Source organism: Caretta caretta, chromosome 9 (genome assembly GCF_965140235.1).
Source record: "Caretta caretta isolate rCarCar2 chromosome 9, rCarCar1.hap1, whole genome shotgun sequence".
In the NCBI taxonomy this organism is placed as follows: domain Eukaryota; kingdom Metazoa; phylum Chordata; order Testudines; family Cheloniidae; genus Caretta; species Caretta caretta.
The window spans coordinates 31,845,725-31,869,819 of NC_134214.1; the positions used below are offsets into that span (position 1 = coordinate 31,845,725).

Here is a 24,095-nt window from a genome sequence, read left to right on the forward strand (position 1 = left end):
AGCAAAGAGAAATGTGCTGATGATCTAATTTGTCCATGAACAGATTCACATACTGAGATGAAATCTGGGCCAAAGAGGGTTGGGTTTTTTTAATAAAAAAAATGCAGGTAAATGTAATTTGGTTTGACAAGTATTTTTAATATCAAAACTTTGTTTTATTTATGTTTCAAAAACTCTTTTGATTTTATATATGTATTTATTTTGCAGAGAGCGACTACTGCAGATAAGAACACAACCAAGGCTGAGAGTGCGTGGCTGTTCAGAATATGGTATGGGTTTGATCATAAGTATCCTTTTATTTTTGTAAACCATGGACATTAGCTTCATTAAGCATTTCCAATGTGATCCGAATCAGAGTCCAAATATCACTCTTTAAAAAAAAAAATTGAAATGAAATCACAGCCAGTGTAAGGAGAAGAAATAATGAATGGGATTTCAAATACAATATTGAAATATGCAAGTCCAGTTGTAGCATATTCCTAAATGAGGTGATAGGGAGGGAGAGCGAATCAGGCTGGGAACACTTGCCCACATCAAAGTTTCATCAATGTATTAAAATAAATTAATCTTGTCTAAATCTGGGATATAAAACGTGTGCAGGAACAAGCCAGTTACAATGTTGTTCCAGCTTGGGAGTCAATTCACTGGTCAGGAAAGTGAGACATTTAAGACCATATGAAGCCTGATTGTGGATGGCCCACATGCAAATGAGCAAGGGCCCATGAAGTCTCCCTTGAGTCTTCCTGCACAAGATCCAGCTACAATCACCGTCCCCTGGGCACAGAGGCTACTGTCTGCTTGTACATCTTGGTTCAATAGCCACGAAAGAGAAGGTGCAGAAGGGATGATGCATTGGCCCTGGTCATACCTCCCCAACAGGCATCCAGAGGTGTATATTCCACACCCCATGTGGGGGGGGAGAGGGAGCAGTGGGCACATCCTCTGGGTACTGGGGGGGCTCCCTGAAGCACTGAGCCTTCTGGAGAAACAATGGTTGCTGGTGCACCTGGTGGGGCAGAGCAGGGCCACCTTGCCTCCACACAGGCTGCTTCTAAAAGCCACACTGGAGCCCACAGAGCCAGATTCTCCACAGCCATGTATCTTGTATCCTCACCAACACCTGTGTAAATTGGCTGTAACAGGCTATCATGCTCGTTTCGTATCCGTTTTACATGCACTTTGCACACGTCTCAGTGAGACCTCGTGAAGCAAGACAGTGGAGAATCAATGTTACAGAGCAGGTATCAATGCAGTAAAGATAACAGGAGTCATTCTGTTGGCTTCCATGGATACAGGATCAGGCACTAATTTGGCAACACCACCTCAGTGCTGCCTAGCCAAACTCCTGCAGTTCCATCATGCTGCACCATACTGGAGCACAGAGCAACACTCATGCCATAAATTTCTTGTATGTTTTTCTGAGCACAAGCAAACTTGGATGACTTATGAGGAGCGGCTGAGGGAGCTGGGATTGTTTAGTCTGCAGAAGAGAAGAATGAGGGGGGATTTGATAGCTGCTTTCAACTACCTGAAAGGGGGTTCCAAAGAGGATGGCTCTAGACTGTTCTCAATGGTAGCAGATGACAGAACGAGGAGTAATGGTCTCAAGTTGCAGGGGGGGAGGTTTAGATTGGATATTAGGAAAAACTTTTTCACTATGAGGGTGGTGAAACACTGGAATGCGTTACCTAGGGAGGTGGTAGAATCTCCTTCCTTAGAGGTTTTTAAGGTCAGGCTTGACAAAGCCCTGGCTGGGATGATTTAACTGGGAATTGGTCCTGCTTCGAGCAGGGGGTTGGACTAGATGACCTTCTGGGGTCCCTTCCAACCCTGATATTCTATGATTCTATGAGAACATATTACAACTGATAAAATGTTACTCCATAGCAATGCAGCTTCTTATTAGAACTCCAGTGACATTATCCCTCAAAAAGTCTTCCAATAGGCAAGACAATTTGGTAAGAAATCTCTTTTGGTAAGAAATATAAATATATGGCCCCTAGTTTATCTATCCAGGCAGTTCTAAGGACCAAGAAGTTAGAATTAAAATGTTTCACTAGAACAGGCTTAAGTTCACAGTTTTATACTTTCCAAGCAGAGTGGAAAATGGCATGCGCAATGCACTACAAAGGGGAAGAATGTGTGTAAAAAATAATACTGAATGCCATCATTGCTTGCTTTAGATATACACTGATCCCACTCCTTCAGAAAGAAGAGCCTGTATATCAGTAGGAAGGGGAGAACCAGGCAGAAAAGGAGATGGTTAAGAAAAAGGGAGAGAGAATGGGAAAAGAAAGGAAAGTGAAGAGGGATGAGTGAACGAGAGAAGGAAAGGAAAATAAAGAGGGAGCTAGGAAGACAAAATAAAGGGGAAATAGGGTGGGGATAGAAGGGGAAGAAAGCAAGAACCAATGTAAAAAGAGCAGAAGATAGACCAAAGGGAAGTAAAGGGTTGGGGAAAGGTGGACTTTAGGAGAAACAAGGACAAGGTCAGTGAAAAAAGGAAGGGAATAGTGGAGAGAAACAGAAGGAAAAAATAGTGGGAGAGGAGAGGGGTTAGCTGAATCTATGATCCAGGTTGCTGTGAAGTGGCAGAGCAAGCCCCTTCACCATTATCTTTTTGGGGATCCCCTGCATAATATAGAAATCCCAAAGGAAGAAACCATGTAGATCTCCAATTCAGGACAATAGCCCTTTCTTCCTGCTCAGTTTAGAAAGTTTGACTTCCAAGGTGTTTTTATTTCAAGAAAACATTAAATTTCTAAGTGATTTTTGAAGAGATTCTCAAAACGAAAGCAAATTTACATCTTAAGTAGCAATCTGTCTTCTTGTCTGGTAATAATCTTTCTCCAGTGTTCTCATTTTCCAATACTGCAGCCCTGCCATTATCCTACAGGTGTATTTTCATTTTAAAAAATATGACTTTTACGCTTTATTTATGCTGAAGACTTATGTTCAAATCCCTATGGAGAAGGATGGTTCAACCCACTAATGTTTGGACTGACAGTTCTGAGCTTTTCTGCAGTGTGAGTCACTATTCTGCTTCTCAAATATGTTCCTATTCCTTAGAGAGAGACAAATTATCCAAGCAAACTTTTCTTCAATATCTGTGTCCTTCTCTTAGCAATGTTATGAAGTTGTGCTGCTGAATTTAAAAGATGAAATTAATACAATTGTCATGTAGTGCAGTATTTATACTTAGTACAGGATTGCACAATAGATTATGATAAAGCCTTCAAAGAAAAGGTGCTGAAAAGTAATCATCTATCTGGTTACACAGTTAGGAAGAGTCCATGCCTGTGACATTTCTGTGGCCTGACATTTGCTCTAAGGCACCAACACTGGTAATAACATCCCTAATGTCTGTTTATTTTGTGCAAAGAGGCACAATTGCAGCAATCAAAGGTTGCCTTATTTCTTGCTGTCATTCTAAAAGATTTCCTACATTGACTTAGAGAATGTTTTAGGGACAACATTGTAAATTCAGCCACTGGAGGCCTAATCCAAAGCTAGTTCGAATCAATACGGGTCTTTTCATTTGCTTTAATTGGCATTGGATCTAGTCCTAGATATCTAAGAAAAATACATCTCTCTCTAACACTAAGATGAAGGAACATTAACATCAGAACAGTGAAAATTAAGAAGAAATAATGTGAGAATCTGGATACTCCCATTGAGTTTTTCATTTCAATGTTGCGGTAAGTACAGAACACGATAAAACATTTGGTATGTTAATGTGGCTAAATGTCTGTCTCTGTGTTCATGTTTTTATAGCTTGGAGTGTATCACCATTTTAAGCTGTAATATAATACTAAAAGCTGATGGGAAAGAAAAGTGTGTGTGGAGGAAATACTAAATATTTCAAGAATATTTATTGAGGTAATAGAATTAATGTCCCAGCACTGTGATGTACACAGTATAGTATGGTTGTTTCAGTTTCCTTCAAGGGCAGCCAGTGTATTTGTATTGAATATAGTGAAATTTAACTAAAAAATAAAAGTGCAAGTGGAATTTTTGATTCTTTCCATTTTGGGTCATTAACACATGAGGACTCGGCCCACAGAAAGGTTGGAGTGAAGGTGTTCACTGCACGAGCATACCAGGAAAGGAACTGTGACTCAAGGAACCATCCTTGTCTCTTCTTGCTCCAGGGTGATAGTAATCTCCTGCTATCTTGTACCCACAACAGCTCCCCCACTACCACAGGCTCCACCCATTCCCCACCCCTTCTCAACCACTTGCTTCAGAGAGGTAGTATGCAGGCATGCTGCATCCACTTACTTCAGGTCTCGGTAGCTTGTGTAGCAGTGAAAGGGACTTCTTTCCCCACTACGGAGGTATATAGTGCAAGTCACAATCTAGCCCAAAGAATGATAACATTTTAGAGTAGTGACTTACAAAGAACCTTCCCCTGTTTTTCAATTACTATTGGGGATACATACAACTTAACCAACCAATTTGGGTTAAACAATCTTGTAGCAGATTCTTTGTCCACTAAAATTTCCTTCTCTTTTTTTGTGTTTGGGTAACTGCCATTTCCCCAACTTAGGTCATTTTGCTCTTGCTATGCCCACAATGGCCCTCACTACCCATTCTGTGGCATCATTCTGAAAGAAGACTACTGGCTTCTCACTGTCTGTAACCCAATACATAATGAGTAGGACACGGTGAAGATGAAGGAATGGTTGAGGGGGAAGAATGGAGTATTTTAAAGGGGAAGAAAAGAGAGAGAACATAATACATGTTAATATATTAATACAATGCTGACTCTGTACTTTTAATGGATGAGCTCTCTCTTCAACATAACACATTAAAAGTTAGACTGAGGAACAACACATACTGCAAGGCAGAGGAAAAGATGCACTGAGACTCCATAGAAGAAATGGAGTGAAACCAATAAAAAGGGAAAGAGGAGGAAGACCAAAGGCAAGGGATGCATAATAAGTTTGTTTTTATTACTTAATAAACACTGTGTGTAATGGGCTTCTTCTCAGGCTCAGCCTACAACCAGGACTGACTGATTGTTTCCTGCCAAAGGTGTAGGGATGAGGCTGAACCTGATGTGGCATTCCCACATTGGACAACAGAGAGCAGAGCAGCCGCTATTCCTGCCTCTAGTGTCGTGGAGGGGAAGCGACAAGTGAGCATTTGCAACAGGAAGATAATTACAAAATATATGCAAGAGCCTGAGATGATGTGTGTTGGTGGAGCAGGGAATGCTGGGATTGTGGTGATACAATGATAGGCCCATCTTTTCCTTGAGATAACTCTAATGATTTCAATGGAAGTTAGTCATAAATTCCTTTCAGGGCCTGGTTTAAGTTCCTTCTGTTCTGAGTTCCTTTTACACATACTGCATTGAAGGAGGAGGAGCCACTCTCTCTTCCTTTACAGATATCTGTTGAATTTGAGGGGCCAAATTCCCTATTAGGCCAAAGGAAGCTGTGTTCAGGAATAGATATAGGAGCACTGTGATTGAATAAATCAACTTTTCATGGAAAAGCTTACCTGAGTATTTCTGAAATTATTCACCATTCTGATGTATTCCTTTCAGAGTCTAAAGGAAAGATATTTATAGTCTTCCCTCTCCCCTTGAATCAACTAAGAGGAATTGCATTGATTTTAAAGGCTTTCAAAGTTTACTCTGTTTAATTTAGTAGACTGTTTTCTTTTTTATCCCTCCCTATGGCTTGTATATGGGCTAAAGGTACATTTTACTTCATAGGAAGTCATTAGAAGTCTGATTGTGAGAACACAGAACAACTTTTCTTTTGCTTACCAAAAGCAATATTATGCATTCCAAAGGAGGAAGAACTGACAGTCAAAGAGAAAAGGAGTACTTGTGGCACCTTAGAGACTAACCAATTTATTTGAGCATGAGCTGTAGCTCACGAAAGCTCATGCTCAAATAAATTGGTTAGTCTCTAAGGTGCCACAAGTACTCCTTTTCTTTTTGCGAATACAGACTAACACGGCTGTTCCTCTGAAACCTGACAGTCAAAGGGAATTTCATCATCTCATGATCTTCAGCTGAACCTTCCCTATATGATGACTTGTCATTGTCATGCCAGAAACAGATGCCTTAGAAAGAGATGGGGAATTACTATCGCAATGTCATGTGTATATAATTTTCTCCTTCTGAATGGAAATTGAGGGCTTTCCTAGTTACTAACATTTTTAGTTAGATAGTGGTGATATCTTTCACTTATGCAGCACCTTTTTAATCTGAAGGACACCAGACTGCTTTATTATTATTTTATTGTTTGAATTTCAGTAGTACCTAGGAGCCTCAGTCAGGGACCAGGAACCCATTGAGCTAGGTACTGTACAAACACAGAAACAGATGGTCCCTACCCCAGAGAGCTTACCAATGGAGTATAAAACAAGAGACAACTGAATATAGACTGACAAGGGAGTAAAAGGAAACAATGAACCAATATTGGTCAGCGTGATTGGTACTGGTCTGAGTTCATAAGCAGCCTAACCATTGTCAAGTTTTTTGTAGGCATCATGGCAAAGAGGAGTTTGAAGGAGGGATTTGAAGACGAAGGAGGTAGCTTTTCAGATGCTTCCATGAAGCAAATCTCAGGCATGAAGGGCAGCATGGAAGAAAGCATGAAGATGCTTGTTTGAAAATTTAACAAGTGGGTGATGGTGACCTGGACTAAAAGATAATCCTCTCACTCTCACCACTGACCTAGCTGACAACTTCACAGCCATGCAAGTTGGAATTAAGGGAAAGAAGCAAAGAACCCTTTACCCAGATGCAGCTGACACAAGTTTCAGGTACTCATATATCAGTGGTGGGTGTAGTATAAGAAACATGGATAGACAGAAAATTTCAGGCAGGCTGAAAACCAGGATATGAGGTCCAACACCTCTGCTTAAGCAAAAAGACTTTGAAGATCTTTAATTACCCCAAGTGGTCAGGATTTTGCCTTCAGCTCTCCTTGCAGATGGCACTTAAAGCTGCAAACTGCTACATAACATCATTCTGGTGAATTAGTTTGTTACTGACTTAGGGACCTATTCAGCTGAAAAGAAATCTGGCCATTGGAGCTCTTTAAGCCCCAGAAGTCTGCTTGCGGTAGTCACGCAGTGGACTGATGTATTCAGAGACTGGGTTGGCCTGTTGTACAAGGTGAAAGTGGAACACTCACCCACTGTTTGGCTGGATCTTGGCAAAGAGAACTGACAGCTGGCTGCTCGTGGAGCTCATGTAAATTAGTTCCTTGCCTCTTCGAGCAGCACCACTGAGTATTCTTGTTCCATCCCGCTCCCTCATTCTGGAGCCATAGAAAGACTGAAAGTTACAATAGCCGTAGGACTGTGAAGCCCTGTAGGAACAAGAGAGACATGGTCTGTTCTCTTAGCTTGAATGGTGCAGGGTGTAGGAAAGGAGAGGGACCTCTCCCAGGGCCAGTCACTGTAGCTGAGGTTGAGTGGGAGCTCCTGCCACCATTAGTGTGGGGCTTCCTTCTCCTTCTCTCCATAACTGCTGTGATTACTTTTCAGAGTGATAGCTCCTTGGGTTGAGGAACGCCTCTTCTTTCTTTGTTAGCAGTTCCAACTCTGTAAGTGAGCTGCTAGCTATGAGATAGTCTTTGGAATGGTCAGCCATTTTCACTCTTCTCATTAGCTGCCTGTCAACCAACCGAGAAAGAACTCATCCTCTGTATGGATGTCAGGGAGGCACTGTCCCTAGGAAAAAGGAGAGCAGCTGTGTGAAGCTTTATGTGGTCATCACCAAGGAGTAAGGGCCCCTTGACTATTAAGCAGCTGCAGTGGCCAAGTATATCATAGAGCTTTCTCATATACAGGATCTACAGAGTCAGCTTTTGGGTTCCATAGGACCCCCAGAAACAATAGTAATAATAGCAACAATTGCAATTGCTCTGAACTTGCTTCAGAATTCATTCAAACAACCTCTTTGTGGACATGCAATCTGAATTAAAAAGCTGACAGTGAAAACTCAGTGTTCTCTGTTGTTGTGTAGAGAATCAGTACATCAGATTTGGGGCCATCTCCTGGACCTTTTCAAGGACACAAGACTGTAGAGATCCTGCAAATTAACTTAATAAACAAACATGGCTAATAATTAACATGAATAATAAGTGACCTCTGTTTGTCCACCATTTGGGAAAAGGAAACTTGGGATAAACAATTTTTAAACAATTCTCCATTGAATATGAAGTTGATGAATTCTCATTTACAAAATTGCTCACATGTCAGTTCTCATCTGTTTACATCCTGATATTCTCATAGACAAGAGAGAGGAACAGTATTTCATTGTAAGAGACATACTTTTAACTGTCAAGGTGTTTCTCCTGCATAACAAGTTTTTTCAAATTAGTTTGTCCTCAGTGTGATGTATGAAAACTGAGGACATTATTTATTTTAAACTTTGTTTTCAGTCTGCAGACTGAGTCAGAATTTAAAGCATAAGAAAGATTCATGTAGATAAGATTGTGTGTCCCCTGTAATATTACTATTGCAGTGTACACAGTTATTGCTTGGAAAGCATGCCCAAAAATTCAGTAGCTCTTCATCGGTCATACTGTGTCCGACCATACTAGCATTTCACTCATATCAATATAGTAGATATAAGGAGACAACAGGGCATGTTCAAATGTATTATCCCTGGGTGTTTTCTATCTTTATAGTTTAAAACCAGTATTTCTTAATATAGTTGTTCTGGTTTGTCTGTGTGTTGCATATAGAAAATTCATTTTGATTTCTCATCTGTTAGTTTCTCAATAAAAACTCCAACTCCCGCCCCCCATATCTTAATAACCACCTCACAGATACAAATGCACCCCAAAGAGGAAGCTGCAAGAAGACTTCTCAGTGCTACCAAAACCTGCAACTATCTAGTCACTGTAATAGTAAGAATTAGAAAAAAGGGTGGATGCGGGGGAGGCAGGGATGGAGAAGAATAGCATGACTTCAAAAAAGCCATTAGAGTCAAGGTCATTCTCTCCTTCTCTGGATGTCCAAACTAACCATCATTCTTACTTCCTTGTAGGTCTGTCTCTCTTTACTGTAAAGTCTTAGCAAACAAGGAAGCAGAGGTAAGGAGCATGAACAGTATTAGTGTTCCAACTGAAGATGGTGGTGTTTTTATTATGATTAGTTTGCCATTATTGAGAATCTGAGGGTTGCTGACATTTCCGGATGAATTCCCTGCTGGGTTGCAGGGTACAATGGATAGAAAGTAGATTAAGTCTTTGGTGCCTGCACCGTAACATTTGGTGCATTTTCTATAGTGACTGGCCTTTGTCCAGGTACTTGAATAGGGACGGAGAGCCACAAAAATCTGAGCACAAAACCACCACTGATTAGACAAAATATTTAGTAAAGATATCTAGAATTCATTCTCAGTTCCTTGAATCTGTGGAAATAGGTGATATTTTGGGATAGGCATAGACATGTTACACATAATGCCCAGTCAAAATGACTTAGGATTTTTTGAAAACCTAACCTTTGATAGTTAATATTAGAGAGGGCAGTACTATAAATGATCTGATGTTATCTGTGCCAAAGAAGACTTTCCCACCCTCCGCCAGAAAATCCATTGGCAGCCTCTGGCTCTTGTAATAGTCACAGTACCAACAATGGAGGAAGTAACAAAACTTTCAGAGGGTCACATAACTATTATAAATTTTGAATATTTATCTAAACCTTTTGGGTATGCAAACTTAAACTGGAAATCCCAGGAGAGAGAGATTTCTTGAGGGCTTCTGGTACTTCCTACTTTTGCTCAGCCAGGAAATATTGCTAGAAGAGCCGCCCAGGTCCTGCCTCCAATAAAATTCACCAATTCCTAATTACACCATGAAACTTTTTCAGTTTGGTTCAAGCCACTTCCCTACATTTAGAATGCCACATTCATGAATGAAGCCTAGCATAGTCAGATCAGCTACTGACATATGGCCAAAAAAGAAAAATCTTCAACATACAGAAACAGATAAATAGATTTTGTTCAAACTAAAAAAATCACCTTTGGAAAAATATTAAGAGTAAACATCTTTATCACAAAAGAAATTTGGGAGTTTCATTCTCAGAAAGATACTGCCAATGTGAAGAAAGTTCATAGAAACACAAGAAAAAAATATTAGGGTATTGTGGTGACAAATTTAAAAGGACAGATTAAAAATTAGTGATTTCATGAAAACTAATGGAGGACATAATAGTCTATAAAAAAGTGAAGGCTTTCCCAATCAAAGAAGGAGAGGAGTGATTAGACTAGAACAAGAGGATATAACTAGAAGTAATGAGATGAAGTTAAAAAAAGTAAAAATTCAGACTTACTGTCAGTCTCTCACCCCTAACAGAAAGATTTAATAAACTGTGGAATGTTCTCCCATGGCAAACTGGAAACCCAATTGTTTTGTACGTTTAAAACAGGACTGACTAAAATAGCAAAAAATATGTTAGAGAACAAACCTGCATTGGCAAGAGAAGAGAGTAGATCTGCTCCATCTCTAATTTCTATCCTTTTATGGTTATATGAAATACCACCAAAATTAAGTTATTCTTGAAGCAGGGGATGTCAGACTGAAGACTTTTACATTGCTACTAGCAAAGCCATTATAGTGAATTTCTTGAACTCTAAAGTCTTCATAGTAGTGTGCAGTGCTGCTGCCTTTGAAAGAATAAATAAAGGGACATACGGGGAAAACTTTATTGGATTTTAAGAAAATCAATGTTCAAAGTAAACAATGAGTGTTGCAGACATGGGACAGGTGGCAAAGGACAATTGAGTCATCATTATTGGATTCTTAAAATCTGGGCATGCTTTTGTATTCAAAAGAGATTCACAGTAGAGTCAGAAAATACATAAGCTTTTAAAGTTATTTATTGAACTTTTTCTATCATCTTAAAGAGACAGGTATGGCCAAATACTATCCTCAAATCCTTGTGGATGTCCACTGATTTCAGAGGGAGTTGCACATTGGTAACTGAAGGCAGAATTTGACCCACAATCTGCAGTAGACAATATGATGTCAAATAGTTAGAATTTTTATTTAACAACATGATTCCCATGAGCTAGAGCATCTTCTATTGGTGCTATATAAGGTGTTCTCAAACAAGGACCACTTCTGAATACAGCAGTTGTCTCATGGGCTCCTTCCCTTCAGATCACAACTGTGTGATCCACCTTCTCCTATAAGCAGCTTCATAACATTCTTGTGGTAACTATAGTAATATCAGGGAAGCATATAATATATTTTAATTAGAACTGACTAGCAACCAGAATTGCCATTTTGCAGGAAATTCCAAAATTTCCAAACAAATTCTACAGAAACAACAAAAAATGACATTTCAAAATTTCATACAGAATGGGAATTCCAAAATTTTGTTTTAAAATAGAAATTTCACTTTGAAGAATTGTCAAGGCTACCCAGGAGAGGAGCTGGGCAGCTTGAGGAGCCAGGGAGCCTTGGTTCCCAGGCTGCGGAGGCCCTGGGAGCCTGCATTTCCAAGGAACCAGGAGACTGGAAGTTCTGGGAGCTGGACTCCTGACAGCCCACCTGGGAGCCAGGACTCCCCAGCACTCCATCTGGTGAACTGGCAGGATACCAGGCCAGGTTGTCCCAATGAGACCTTGCCTGGTTTCTGCTGGAATTTTCTCTGAACTAACACGTAACCATGGACTGTTTCAATATCAACAAATCCACATTTTCCAACAGCAAAACCTTCCATCTGGAAATTTCTGACCAGTTCTAATTGTAATTTCATTTAGCATGTTTTAGCAGCTGGAATTAAGGCATTCTTTTTAGGCCACCACCAAGTTCTTTGTGAACCACTTATGGTCTGCACAGTTTTAAAACCTCTATGCGATATATCAGAGCTGAGAAATTCCAACCACACCTCACACTGATGGTTTACTCGGGGCCCAATCCTGAAAGTTATTGATCAGAGTGATGGCTGCTCTCAGCTCCTAATAAGGGCACACACCACTTGACAGGAGGTACTCCACACCTGGCAGAATCAGGCCCTCACTGATTCTGATTTTCTTTTTCTTTTCACATTGCTGTGTGGTTTTAAGCCACCATTCACAATGGTAGCATGTTGCATTTGGACAGAGTTAAAATTTAAAGCAGAAGAGAGATTCGGCACCTACAGTAACAAGACTGTATAAAGCACACTCCATTCTTCTCACAGACATGTTTTCTACAGAGCTGATACATTAATTATATTGGCCCAGTGCTAAATGTTCTTGTATGGAGAAAAAGGCAACAAGAAAAATTACTACATTTAAAATTATTGGCACTTTAGAAAAAGCAAAATACTTGCCAGTTCTCCCTTTTAGTCCCAGTACAGCTCTCCATCAGTTTCCAGTAGATATAGCAGTCAAAATAAAGAAGTTTAAGGTGCTGATCCAGGAGTCTTTCCATTGATTTCAATGGGCAATCGATGAGGCTGTAATCCAGATGGCATCTGAATTTACTGACAAGCATTTACTCTAGGTATGTGAAACAAAGTTTTCATCCCATGTGCTTTGTATTATTTATTTATTTTTTCTTTTCACTGTACTATTGGGGGCATAGTACAGTTTGTACAGACAAAGAAGCAGCAGCCTAGGCTTGTATTGGTCCACTCAAGCATGAAATTATAGTTTGTTGGCTTACAATACTTAACAGCACCCAGGAGACTTAAGTATGATACAGCAATACTGAAAGCTTATAACATGGACTTAATCAGCCATGCCTCAGAATCTCTTGCAAGTCTCATTATTTCATTTACAGCACTGCATGTGCAAGAAGTTACCTAATGTTATGTCTACAGTGTTTGAGAATTCCTCGGCACGTTTATCTTTCACTCTGTTCTCTTCAGTTAGCACATTTTAAAATGCTTCTCTTTGCATGCAGCATATTTTGTATATCTAGTACCATTTGCAGATGGCACTTTTTTTTTATAGCTGCAGTTGTCACCATGTGATATTGCTAATTACACAACTACCTAAGTAAGGCGTTGGGTAATGGTTCCTAATAAGGACTTAATTATTAATGCTAAATTATAGTGGAATTCTTATAGAAGAATGCGAGTGTAAAGAAATTCAGCAAGATTAAGGTTATTATCAAGAATGCCAAAGGACATGTTAATGATTTATCACTTCTTAGAAATTGTTGAATCAAAGCATCCCACAGCACACTCTAACTGCCAGATGCAAAGCCCTTTGAAGTCACTGACAGCGTAAAACATAAAGAGCACAAGCTTATGTCACATATTAGATGGTAAAAGACACAAAGAAAATTGCATTAACTACAGTTGCAATAACACACGTGTACTGTTACTTGATAGCAGCATCAATATCACAAAACCTAGTAGTCTGTGTTCTCTCATTACTGGATGAGAATAGGAATAAATTATTAGTTTGTGGGTTTGGTCATCAGCCCAGAGTGGGCCAGTATGAGTCCCTCAGTTTCCAGACAAGGAGCTCAATCTTCCTCCCTTTAAAAACGGGGGATCCACTCCTATAGTTTAGCAGTGGAGGAGAAGCTGGTAAGGTGGAACCTTTACTTATCCTAGGGATGTGGGAAGTAGGACATTTACAAGTTTTCCCTAGATCATAATTGGTTTGCTAGTGAAGGGAGGGCGGGGCAGGAAAATAATAGATTGTAAAATGTCCTTGCATAATAGATGTTTGTTTTAAAAAGAAGATAATAACTGAATTTTATGTATTCAGAATCCTGGAATCACTTTGCTAAGAGCAAACAACATTTACATGGAAGGTTAGGCTATGCATATCGCATGAAAGAATGAAATAGCTATCCTGGTCTGGTGAGTTTATGGTCATCTTGTTTTAAGATTAGTGTTATGCCTGATGGAAAGGAAGAGCTAAGCTGTTAAATATGTATTTATAAATCATTCTAAAGGGTGTATTATTTATGCAGTAGAGCAGATAACTCCTCTTGAAACTTTGTGTTTTTTCGTGTAAATATGTTTTGGGAACACGTGGTGTGCATGCTAAAATTGCTCTCAAGAAACATTCTTTAAAGCTCCTGGCCAGGTGCTGACTGATTTTTGAACATCATAATCTGTGCTGATTAGAAATTTGTGGGGCTTGTTGTCATCAAAATACTAAAAGCAAATAGAGCTTTTTCTGATCTAATTTCTTGCCATATTGCAGGACTTTAAAATAAATAGTGGGGTTTTTTTTAGTTGTACAAGTACAAAAAGGAATTAACAAAAATAAAGAGATTTTGTTTTAACACTGATTAATTTTAAATGGATAAGGTTCTTGTTTGTTTGATTATTTTAAAATAGTGGATCAAAACATTTATCCTGAGGCTGAAACTTCATCTCACAAGTTTTAATCAGTATTTTGTTATTGTTATTGTTAAATACAGCTGCAATTTTAATTGTCATAAATAGTGACATTAGGCAGACTTTTCTGCGACTAATTTGGCCAAATTCATCCCTGAAGTAAATGGTATTACACCACAGAATGAACTTGGCCCCATCTGTGTATTTCAGCTCTTTAGGAACTAGTGTTAATTGTTTTTTCATCCCATTGCCAGTGATGAGCTATGCCCAGACAGACACTCACTAAAATACTGGTGGCATGGTTTGTCATATAAATTTACACTTTACGTTTTTATATATACAGATGTGATCTAAATATTTGTATTTTCCTAGCCTCAGTCGTTACTGCTTGCACATCACTTGGTGATAGCATTGATGAGTGAAATACAGCAGATATACATAAGCAATTTCACAAGAGAAACATGATCTACAAATCAGCTGCTATTAGAATATCTACAAAACAGATTTTGGATTTCTACCACTTGAACTACTACTATATTCAGTGTGATAGGGTAACAAATGACGATTGCCATGCTTCAATTGAATTTATTGAAAGGCACAAGTAACATTCATAAAAGTGAATTTTATTTCATACAGTATGTAGAAATACAGTAGCTTAGGTCTTAATCAACAGGTAGTAACAGTGTGTATTTAGCAGCAGGCCAGGCGTTATAAAATACAGACCAGCTCCCTGTAAAATCTGGGGATCTAGGCAAGTGTACAGTAATGTCTGTTAGGGACTCTTGAGTTAAGAGGGCTTGCACTGCACAAAAAACAAAAATCAGCCAACAAAACCCATTGTGTGGAGACTTCTTTTCTTTTCAGAGAGTCCTTAGCCAGATTTTGTTCCTCTATTAAACAGGAAGCAGAGCAACTATATGATTCAAGAGACACCAAAATAACTTGGGATGCTCTCAAAAAATTGTCTACTAGTGTTTAGAATTAAAAAAAGTTCTGTAAAGCTCATTATGCGTATGTATATATTCTGCATATCCAAACCAGATTGTCAAGCACTTCATTCTGTCCCCTCATACAGTGGAACCATGAGGTCCCTGTGGCCACAGAGGTGAGATAGGATTTGTCCTATAGGACCAGACATGCACCCTGTCTGTTTGAACAAGGAACTTCCTTACCTCTTGCTTTCTTATGCAGAGGTCTGCCACAAAACAGAGTGACAAGCGGAGCTAGGTCCCCATTCTGCTGCTCCTCTATACCAGAGCCCTGGCCCCATATGGTAGGAGTGCCTGCTCTATCCCTCATCTTACCTCTGCTCATTATTCATCAGCGCCTCAGGAGAAAGCTTGGCAGACTCAGCCGGCATTCCTCCATGGGCTCTGGCTGCAGTGCAAGCCCTCATTACCACTGTCCAACACAGCCAGTAGCTGAAAGCCACAATCAAGTCCTTAACTACTAAGGGCCTAATTGTACATCCATTGTAGTCAATGTTGTGCTTTATGTAGGAGTAAAGACAGCCCTGGTTCAGGAAATTGACCAGGTGCTGAATTTGAGCTCTTAAGCGATGAACAGAATTTGCACAACTAGGTAACATTGCATAACGAATGTTGCTTTTCTCAGGTCATCCCTAATTTAGCGTCAGTGCATTAATGGAAATGACTGCTGTATCTTACCTTTCAGTTGTTTCCTGATTCCTGCCTGTTGTGGGTATCAGATGCATGATGAGGTTTATTCAATGGTTGATTCTTTACCAGAGAGGCAGAATAGTGTATGTCACAAACAGTTAAGGCTTTAAAATTCCTTGTGGATTATTCATTGAAATTTGCATTGCTACAGAGCAGAAACTATTTTTGGTCTGTGCATAATATAGAATTAAATTATAATGAAATATGCAATAATGCAAGTACTCATAAAGTGCTTTTTGTGTATTGCAGGCATCCAAAAGTTTCAAATGCATAAAATATGATTACACTTGCTGCATAAATGACTGTGTATCAGGTGTATTCACATTTAATTAAAAGATTTTAAAAATATATGAAGCAGTTAAATTGCTACTGATAGTTGCTATAGTAGCTGGATTTAAATAAGTACAGCGAATAAAGGTGTGATGAGGCTGTAGGGCCTGTATCACCATCTACCTGGGCCAGAGGAAAAATACTTTGTGTTTTGCAGGAAATACTGCATGTTAATGACCCAGATAAAGCAAACTCTGAATCTGATTGTGCCACAGGCAGCTGTTCAACTTTAAAGGGACACTATCCAAGATATAGATGCATTTTGTTTTTTAAATTTTCCTTATGTGTGATACTTGGTCCAATAGTGCCTTAGATTATTAAAAGTGTGGGACAAAATAAAAAAATAATTTATACTGCTTGTTTACTTTTTGCTCATTCATCCAACTATCTAGACATTCATACAGAACCCATCACAGTAGTGTCTTAGCATCTTAGAAAAATTATGTATTGCCAATAAGTTATTTCACTTGATTCTCTCTCTTTGCTTACAAGAAGATATACTGTGCTTTAGAGGGATTTTATTATTGGCATTCTGATGAAATGAATAGGCAGGTTTCATGCTAACATTTGCAGTCATCCTTGTGGAAGGAGATCCATAGCCAAGGGCGAGGCACACAGAGTTTTGTCCCCTGTTCTTTTGAGTCTAAACCTTGTTGCTAACAATTTCATTATTCCTAATTAATCACAGGTTGTCACCTCAGAAAGAGAGAAAATCGTTCATATAGTCCTGTTCAATTCAGGACTTTGGATATTATGAGTTGGACTTTGATCTGGTAGTCACTGAAGAGCCAGTCGAGTGCTCATAGCACTAGCCTGTGTTGGTCTGCTGTATTATCAGCAAGCTAGAGCATCTAAGGCTATGTATACGCTACATGGGATTGATGCTGCGATGATCGATGCATCGGGGGTCGATTTAGCAGGTCTAGTGAAAACCTGCTAAATTGATGGCAGAGCGCTCTCTGGTCGACCCCGGTACTCCACAGGGAACGAGAGGAGTAAGGTAAGTTGACCGGAGAGTGTCTCCCGTCAACCCAGCATGGTGTAGACACCACAGTACATTGATCTAAGCTACGTTGATTCCAGCTATGTTATTCACATAGCTGGAGTTGCATAACTTAGGTTGACTTACTGCGGTATTGTAGACATAGCCTTAGAAGCCCTATTTTCAGTCCTAAGAACTGTGTGTTGCATGAAACCATGATTTAATATCTCACTTTAGCTAGGAGATGATATCATAGACAGATGATGGAGTTTCTAATGGTCTTAGTAACTAGTGGCAAAAAGGAGTCCAGGAATATAAAAGGCTGTGTATCTTATTGACAATCTGGGGCTGATAACTTCAATTTCTAATGAGGACATCGTATTGGCTACTTTCTCAAACTGTTTCCACCTCCATTTTACCCAGACTTAGTTTCAGCCACGTGCTTCTCATCCAGGCTCTAATATACTCAGGCTCTAGGCCAACTGAAGGATGGTGTGGTTTTCATTTAAGGTGAAGCATATGTAGAGCTGGGTGTCATCTGTGCTGCCTCATGAATTCTCTTGGCAGCTTTACAGGTGTGTTGGATGGATAGCATACAGCAACTGGTGGTACTGCACAGGGGAGAGGCTGGAGACTGAAGTTCTATTAGGCTCTTTAGAAATTAGTCAGTGGGGAAAAAAAATATCTGAGCCAGCTGCAAGCATTTCTTTCACCCTGAAATCAGTAGTGTCTCATGAGCAAATGTGTTGAATGCAGCTTTGTGATCTGTGAGATCCAGTAGTCTGAGTACTGTTATTTCCATGGCTAGGAGAAGTGTTTCACTGTGCAACTAGTGTAATCTCTGAGCCATGTTCTGCTCTTAAACATGAGTTTACAAGACAGACGGCAGTTCAGAATAATTCTGCTAAGTATGATTTAGTGACTGCTATAGCGATAGAGAAATAGTCCCTCCCCCTCTGAGTCCTTTGCAGGGCCAATCTGCACAACTGTAGGAATTCCCAGACTCAATTCCCTAAACCTATCTAAACCCCCTACTGTTTTTGCCATCAGCACTCTAGTTACCTACCATCTCTTTTCTTCTGTCACAGGTTATAATTGCTCCAGTGCTTGTATGTTAATCCTCATAGTATGTAGACATAGTGTCTTGCTAGGTTAATATGATGACTACATCAGGAAATTGCAAGATGAAAGATAACTATTCCCTGGCAGATCATTACAGTTGGACCCTCCTGTTGTTGGACTATGACTTCATTCAGGAGACTAACTAGGAGAGGGGAATAGTTTTTCCTTCTCCTGTGCTGGCACCAAGAGTGGAGTTGTGGATGTAGCAAAGCTGGCTACCTCACATCACTGCATTTGCCCTGGAGGACTGAGCCCCACTGGTAGCCTATGGTAGGAATTAAAAACAGGCCTTTATTTTATTATTATTTTCCATGGGCCACAGCTAAGGGAATGGTAGAGATGAATCTGCAATGAGCAAACCCTTAAGGAGAGGGAGAACTTAAGGATAAGAGGAGGAGCAAGGTGGATCAACAATTAGGTGCTAATCTCATGAGGTCATCAGATCACTTGTGGTGGGGGCTCAGCAGGTGAGCAGCAACAGAGAGTTAGGAGAATGGAGAGGGTCTCTCAGCCTGGATTTTCCATGACCACTGCATTCATAGAATCATAGAATATCAGAGTTGGAAGGGACCTCTGGAGGTCATCTAGTCCAACCCCCTGCCCAGAGCAGGACCAATCCCAAGTAAATCATCCCAGCCAGGGCTTTGTCAAGCCTGACCTTAAAAACTTATAAGGAAGGGGATTCCACCACCTCCCTAGGTAACGCATTCCAGTGTTTCACCACCCTCCTAGTGAAAAAGTTTTTCCTAATATCCAACCTAAATCTCCCCCACTGCAACTTGAGAACATTACTCCTTGTTCTGTCATCTGCTATCACTGAGAATAGTCTAGATCCATCCTTTTTGGATCCACCTTTCAGGTAGTTAAAAGCAGCTATCAAATCCCCCCTCATTCTTCTCTTCCGTAGACTAAACAATCCCAGTTCCCTCAGCCTCTCCTCATAAGTCATGTGTTCCAGACCCCTAATCATTTTTGTTGCCCTTCGCTGGACTCTCTCCAATTTCTCCACATCCTTCTTGTGGTGTGGGGCCCAAAACTGGACACAGTACTCTAGATGAGGCCTCACCAATCTCTAATAGAGGGGAACGATCACGTCCCTCGATCTGCTGGCAATGCCTCTACTTATACACCCCAAAATGCCATTGGTCTTCTTGGCAACAAGGGCACACTGCTGACTCATATCCAACTTCTCGTCCACTGTCACCCCTAGGTCCTTCTCTGCAGATCTGCTGCCTAGCCATTCAATCTCTAGTCTGTAGCAGTGCATTGGATTCTTCCATCCTAAGTGCAGGACTCTGCACTTGTCCTTGTTGAACCTCATCAGATTTCTTTTGGCCCAATCCTCCAATTTGTCTAGGTCCCTCTGTATCCTATCCCTACCCTCCAGCATATCTACCACTCCTCCCAGTTTAGTGTCATCCGCAAACTTGCTGAGGATGCAATCCACACCGTCCTCCAGATCATTAATGAAGATATTGAACAAAACCGGCCCGACCAACCCTTGGGGCACTCCGCTAGATACTGGCTGCCAACTAGACATGGAGCCATTGATCACTACCTGTTGAGCCCAACAATCTAGCCAACTTTCTACCCACCTTGTAGTGCATCCATCCAGCCCATACTTCTTTAACTTGCTGACAAGAATACTGTGGGAGACCGTGTCAAAAGCTTTGCTAAAGTCAAGGAATAACACGTCCACTGCTTTCCCTTCATCCACAGAACCAGTTATCTAATCATAGAAGGCAATTAGATTAGTCAGGCATGATTTTCCCTTGGTGAATCCATGCTGACTGTTCCTGATCACTTTCCTCTCCTCTAAGTGCTTCAGAATTGATTCCTTGAGGACCTGCTCCATGATTTTTCTGGGGACTGAGGTAAGGCTGACTGGCCTGTAGTTCCCAGGATCCTCCTTCTTCCCCTTTTTTAAGATTGGCACTACGTTAGCCTTTTTCCAGTCTTCCGGGACTTCCCCCAATTGCCATGAGTTTTCAAAGATAATGGCCAATAGCTCTGCAATCACATCCACCAATTCCTTTAGCATTCTCTGATGCAACACATCCGGCCCCATGGACTTGTGCACATCCAGCTTTTCTAAATAGTCCCGAACCACTTCTTTCTTCACAGAGGGCTGGCCACCTCCTCCCCATGCTGTGCTGCCCAGTGCAGAAGTCTGGGAGCTGATCTTGTTCGTGAAGACAGAGGCAAAAAAAGCATTGAGTACATTAGCTTTTTCCACATCCTCTGTCACTAGGTTGATTCAGTCTTCCGTAAGTCATTCAGTAAGGGGGCCCACGCTTTCCTTGGCTTTCTTCTTGTTGCCAACATACCTGAAGAAACCCTTCTTGTTTCTCTTAACATCTCTCACTAGCTGCAACTCCAGGTGTGATTTAGCCTTCCTGATTTCACTCCTACATGCCCGAGCAATATTTTTATACTCATCCCTGGTCATTTGTCCAATCTTCTACTTCTTGTAAGCCTCTTTTTTGTGTTTAAGATCAGCAAAGATTTCACTGTTAAGCCAAGCTGGTCACCTGCCATATTTACTATTCTTTCTACACATCGGGATGGTTTGTCCCTGTAACCACAATAAGGATTTTTTAAAATACAGCCAGCTCTCCTGGACTCCTTTCCCCCTCATGTTATTCTCCCAGGGGATCCTGCCCATAAGTTCCCGGAGGGAGTCAAAGTCTGCTTTTCTGAAGTCCAGGGTCCGTATTCTGCTGCTTTCCTTTCTTCCTTGTGTCAGGATCCTGAACTCGACCATCTCATGGTCACTGCCTCCCAGGTTCCCATCCACTTTTGCTTCCCCTACTAATTCTTCCCAGTTTGTGAGCAGCAGGTCAAGAAGAGCTCCGCCCCTAGTTGGTTCCTCCAGCACTTGCACCAGGAAATTGTCCCCTACATTTTCCAAAAACTTCCTGGATTGTCTGTGCACCGCTGTATTGCTCTCCCAGCAGATATCAAGATGATTGAAGTCGCCCATGAGAACCAGGGTGTGCGATGTAGTAGCTTCTGCGAGTTGCCGGAAGAAAGCCTTGTCCACCTCATCCCCCTGCTCTGGTGGTCTATAGCAGACTCCCACCACGACATCACCCTTGTTGCTCACGCTTCTAAACTTAACCCAGAGACTCTCAGGCTTTTCTACAGTTTCATACTTGAGCTCTGAGCAGTCATACTGCTCCCTTACATACAGTGCAACTCTCCCACCTTTTCTGGTCTCTCTGTCCTTCCTGAACAGTTTATACCCATCCATGACAGTACTCCAGTCATGCGAGTTATCCCACCAAGTCTGTTATTCCAATCACATCATAATTCCTTGACTTTACCAGGACCTCCCTGCTTGTTTCCCTGTTTTTGTGCATTTGTATATAGGCACTTGAGATAACCTGCTGATCGCCCCTCATTCTCAGTATGAGGCAGGAGCCCTCCCCTCTCACACGCTCCTGCTCGTGCTTCCTCCCGGTATCCTGCTTCCCCACCTACCTCAGGGCTTTGGTCTCCTTCCCCAGGTGAACCTAGTTTAAAGCCCTCCTCACTAGGTTAGCCAGCCTGCTCTAGATGATGCTCTTCCCTCTCTTTGTTAGGTGGAGCCCGTCTCTGCCTAGCACTTCTCCTTCTTGGAACACCATCCCATGGTCAAAGAATCCAAAGCCTTCTCTCCGACACCACCTGTGTAGCCATTCATTGACTTCCACGATTAGACGATCCCTACCCCGGCCTTTTCCTTCCACAGGGAGGATGGACGAGAACACCACTTGCGCCTCGTACTGCTTTATCCTCCTTCCCAGAGCCACGTAGTCTGCAGTGATCCACTCATTCATGCCAGTATGAAATGTAAACTCTGCTCAGTCTACTGCATGCTACAGCTACCTCCATATTTCCATGAGCTCAGAGAAGCATTGATAATTACACTTCAAGTTAATATCCTATTACGATAATGGATAAGTTCACACCTGTGTATGTTTTTGTTTTAGGCAGTATGGCTGCAGATTCAACAAGATAACCATGCATCAACGTATATGGTTGTCAAGGTTCCTTCCTCACTCTGAACTCTAGGGTACAGATGTGAGGACCTGCATGAAAACCCCCTAAGCTTATTTTTACCAGCTTAGGTTAAAACTTCCCCAAGGTACAAACTATTTTACCTTTTGCCCTTGGACTTTATTGCTGCCACCACCAAGCATCTAACAAATATATAACAGGTAAAGAGCCCGCTTGGAAACATCTTTCCCCCCAAAATCCTCCCCAAACCGTACACCCCCTTTCCTGGGGAAGACTTGATAAAAATCCTCACCAATTTGCGTAGGTGAACACAGACCCAAACCCTTGGATCTTAAGAACAATGAAAAAGCAATCAGGTTCTTAAAAGAAGAACTTTAATTGAAGTAAAAAGAATCACCTCTGTAAAATCAGGATGGTAAATACCTTACAGGGTAATCAGATTCAAAACATAGAGAATCCCTCTAGGCAAAATCTTAAGTTACAAAAAGACACAAAAACAGGAATATACATTCCATTCAGCACAGCTTATTTTATCAGTCATTTAAACAAAACCGAATCTAACGCGTATCTAGCTAGATTACTTACTAAGTTCTAAGACTCCATTCCTTTTCTGTTCCTGGCAAAAACAACACAAAGACAGAGAGAACCTTTGTTTCTCCCCCACTCCAGCTTTGAAAGTATCTTGTCTCCTCATTGGTCATTTTGGTCAGGTGCCAGCGAGGTTATCCTAGCTTCTTAACCCTGTACAGGTGAAAGGGTTTTTCCTCTGGCCAGGAAGGATTTTAAAGGTGTTTACCCTTCCCTTTATATTTATGACAATTGTCAAGGTCATTTTTTGTGACTAGAAGTGTGAGAGCACTCTTTCTTTCTTCCCTCCATTACCAACAGATGTCTCCAGCCAAGGTTTGGATGGGTGGAACATACAACTACTACAGATACTGTAGAACAATACACCAAATGCAGAGCAAATAGCAGCTGTGAGTCTGTTAATCACAAACAATAACAGAACAGAAATACATATTTACATACTAATATTTCATCTGCTTTTTTTTTCTTAATAAGCTTGTTTTTAATTATTTTGTGATGGGCTGAATTAAAATTCTTATTTGTTTTGCATTTGATGTGCTCGTGCTCGCTGTCTGTTGTAAGATTTTATGCTGCTCCAATCTCTGTGTGCACTTTCTTCTGAATGCCCAAGAGGAAGGCTGGTTACTCATTTCCATTTGTTAAATACTTTTGATCTGTTAACAGACTTCTGTTTTTTTGCTGAATTTTTTGCAGAGTAGTGTGATTTTACTCTGATTTGGATACTAATACATTTTGAGCTGTGCCACCCCTTCGCTCTGTTCTTTTTTTGAAAGAGCCTGCCTATGTAAGCTCCAGCTGAAATACCAGAGGACTAGGTCTCATATCCTTCACTCTAATTTCCATCAAAATACTTGCAAGAAACATTCCTGAGACATTTCAACTAGAATTAACCAGCAAGGAATGATTTCCTAAGGTATGTGTTCCATCTCCTGACAGAGTCAAGGAGACTGCTGCTCCTGGAGAAAAATGACTTTTTAGCAGTCTGTTCTCCTCGCTGATGTATGAACCATTCTCATTAATAAGGGATTCTGGGTGCTTACTGAGGAGAAAATACATGATTTAACAATGAGCATTTTAAAAGAAAATCTTAAATGTAAAACCGTAACTATCAAACCATA

General features: G+C 40.7%; 1 protein-coding gene and 1 long non-coding RNA gene across 2 annotated transcripts in view; both read left to right on the forward strand.

The window, feature by feature from the left end:
• Window positions 1-24,095, forward strand: part of SLC9A9 (solute carrier family 9 member A9) — a 316,631-nt gene that overhangs the window by 243,180 nt on the left and 49,356 nt on the right. The window contains exon 14 of the mRNA XM_048864122.2: window positions 208-287. Within this exon, the coding sequence (XP_048720079.1) occupies window positions 208-287 (80 nt within the window). The remainder of the gene's footprint in view (window positions 1-207; window positions 288-24,095) is intronic.
• LOC125642548 (uncharacterized) lies at window positions 6,049-23,596 on the forward strand. The gene is made up of 3 exons (XR_012669887.1): window positions 6,049-6,786; window positions 9,026-13,788; window positions 23,278-23,596. It is a non-coding gene; the product is annotated as an uncharacterized LOC125642548 (long non-coding RNA).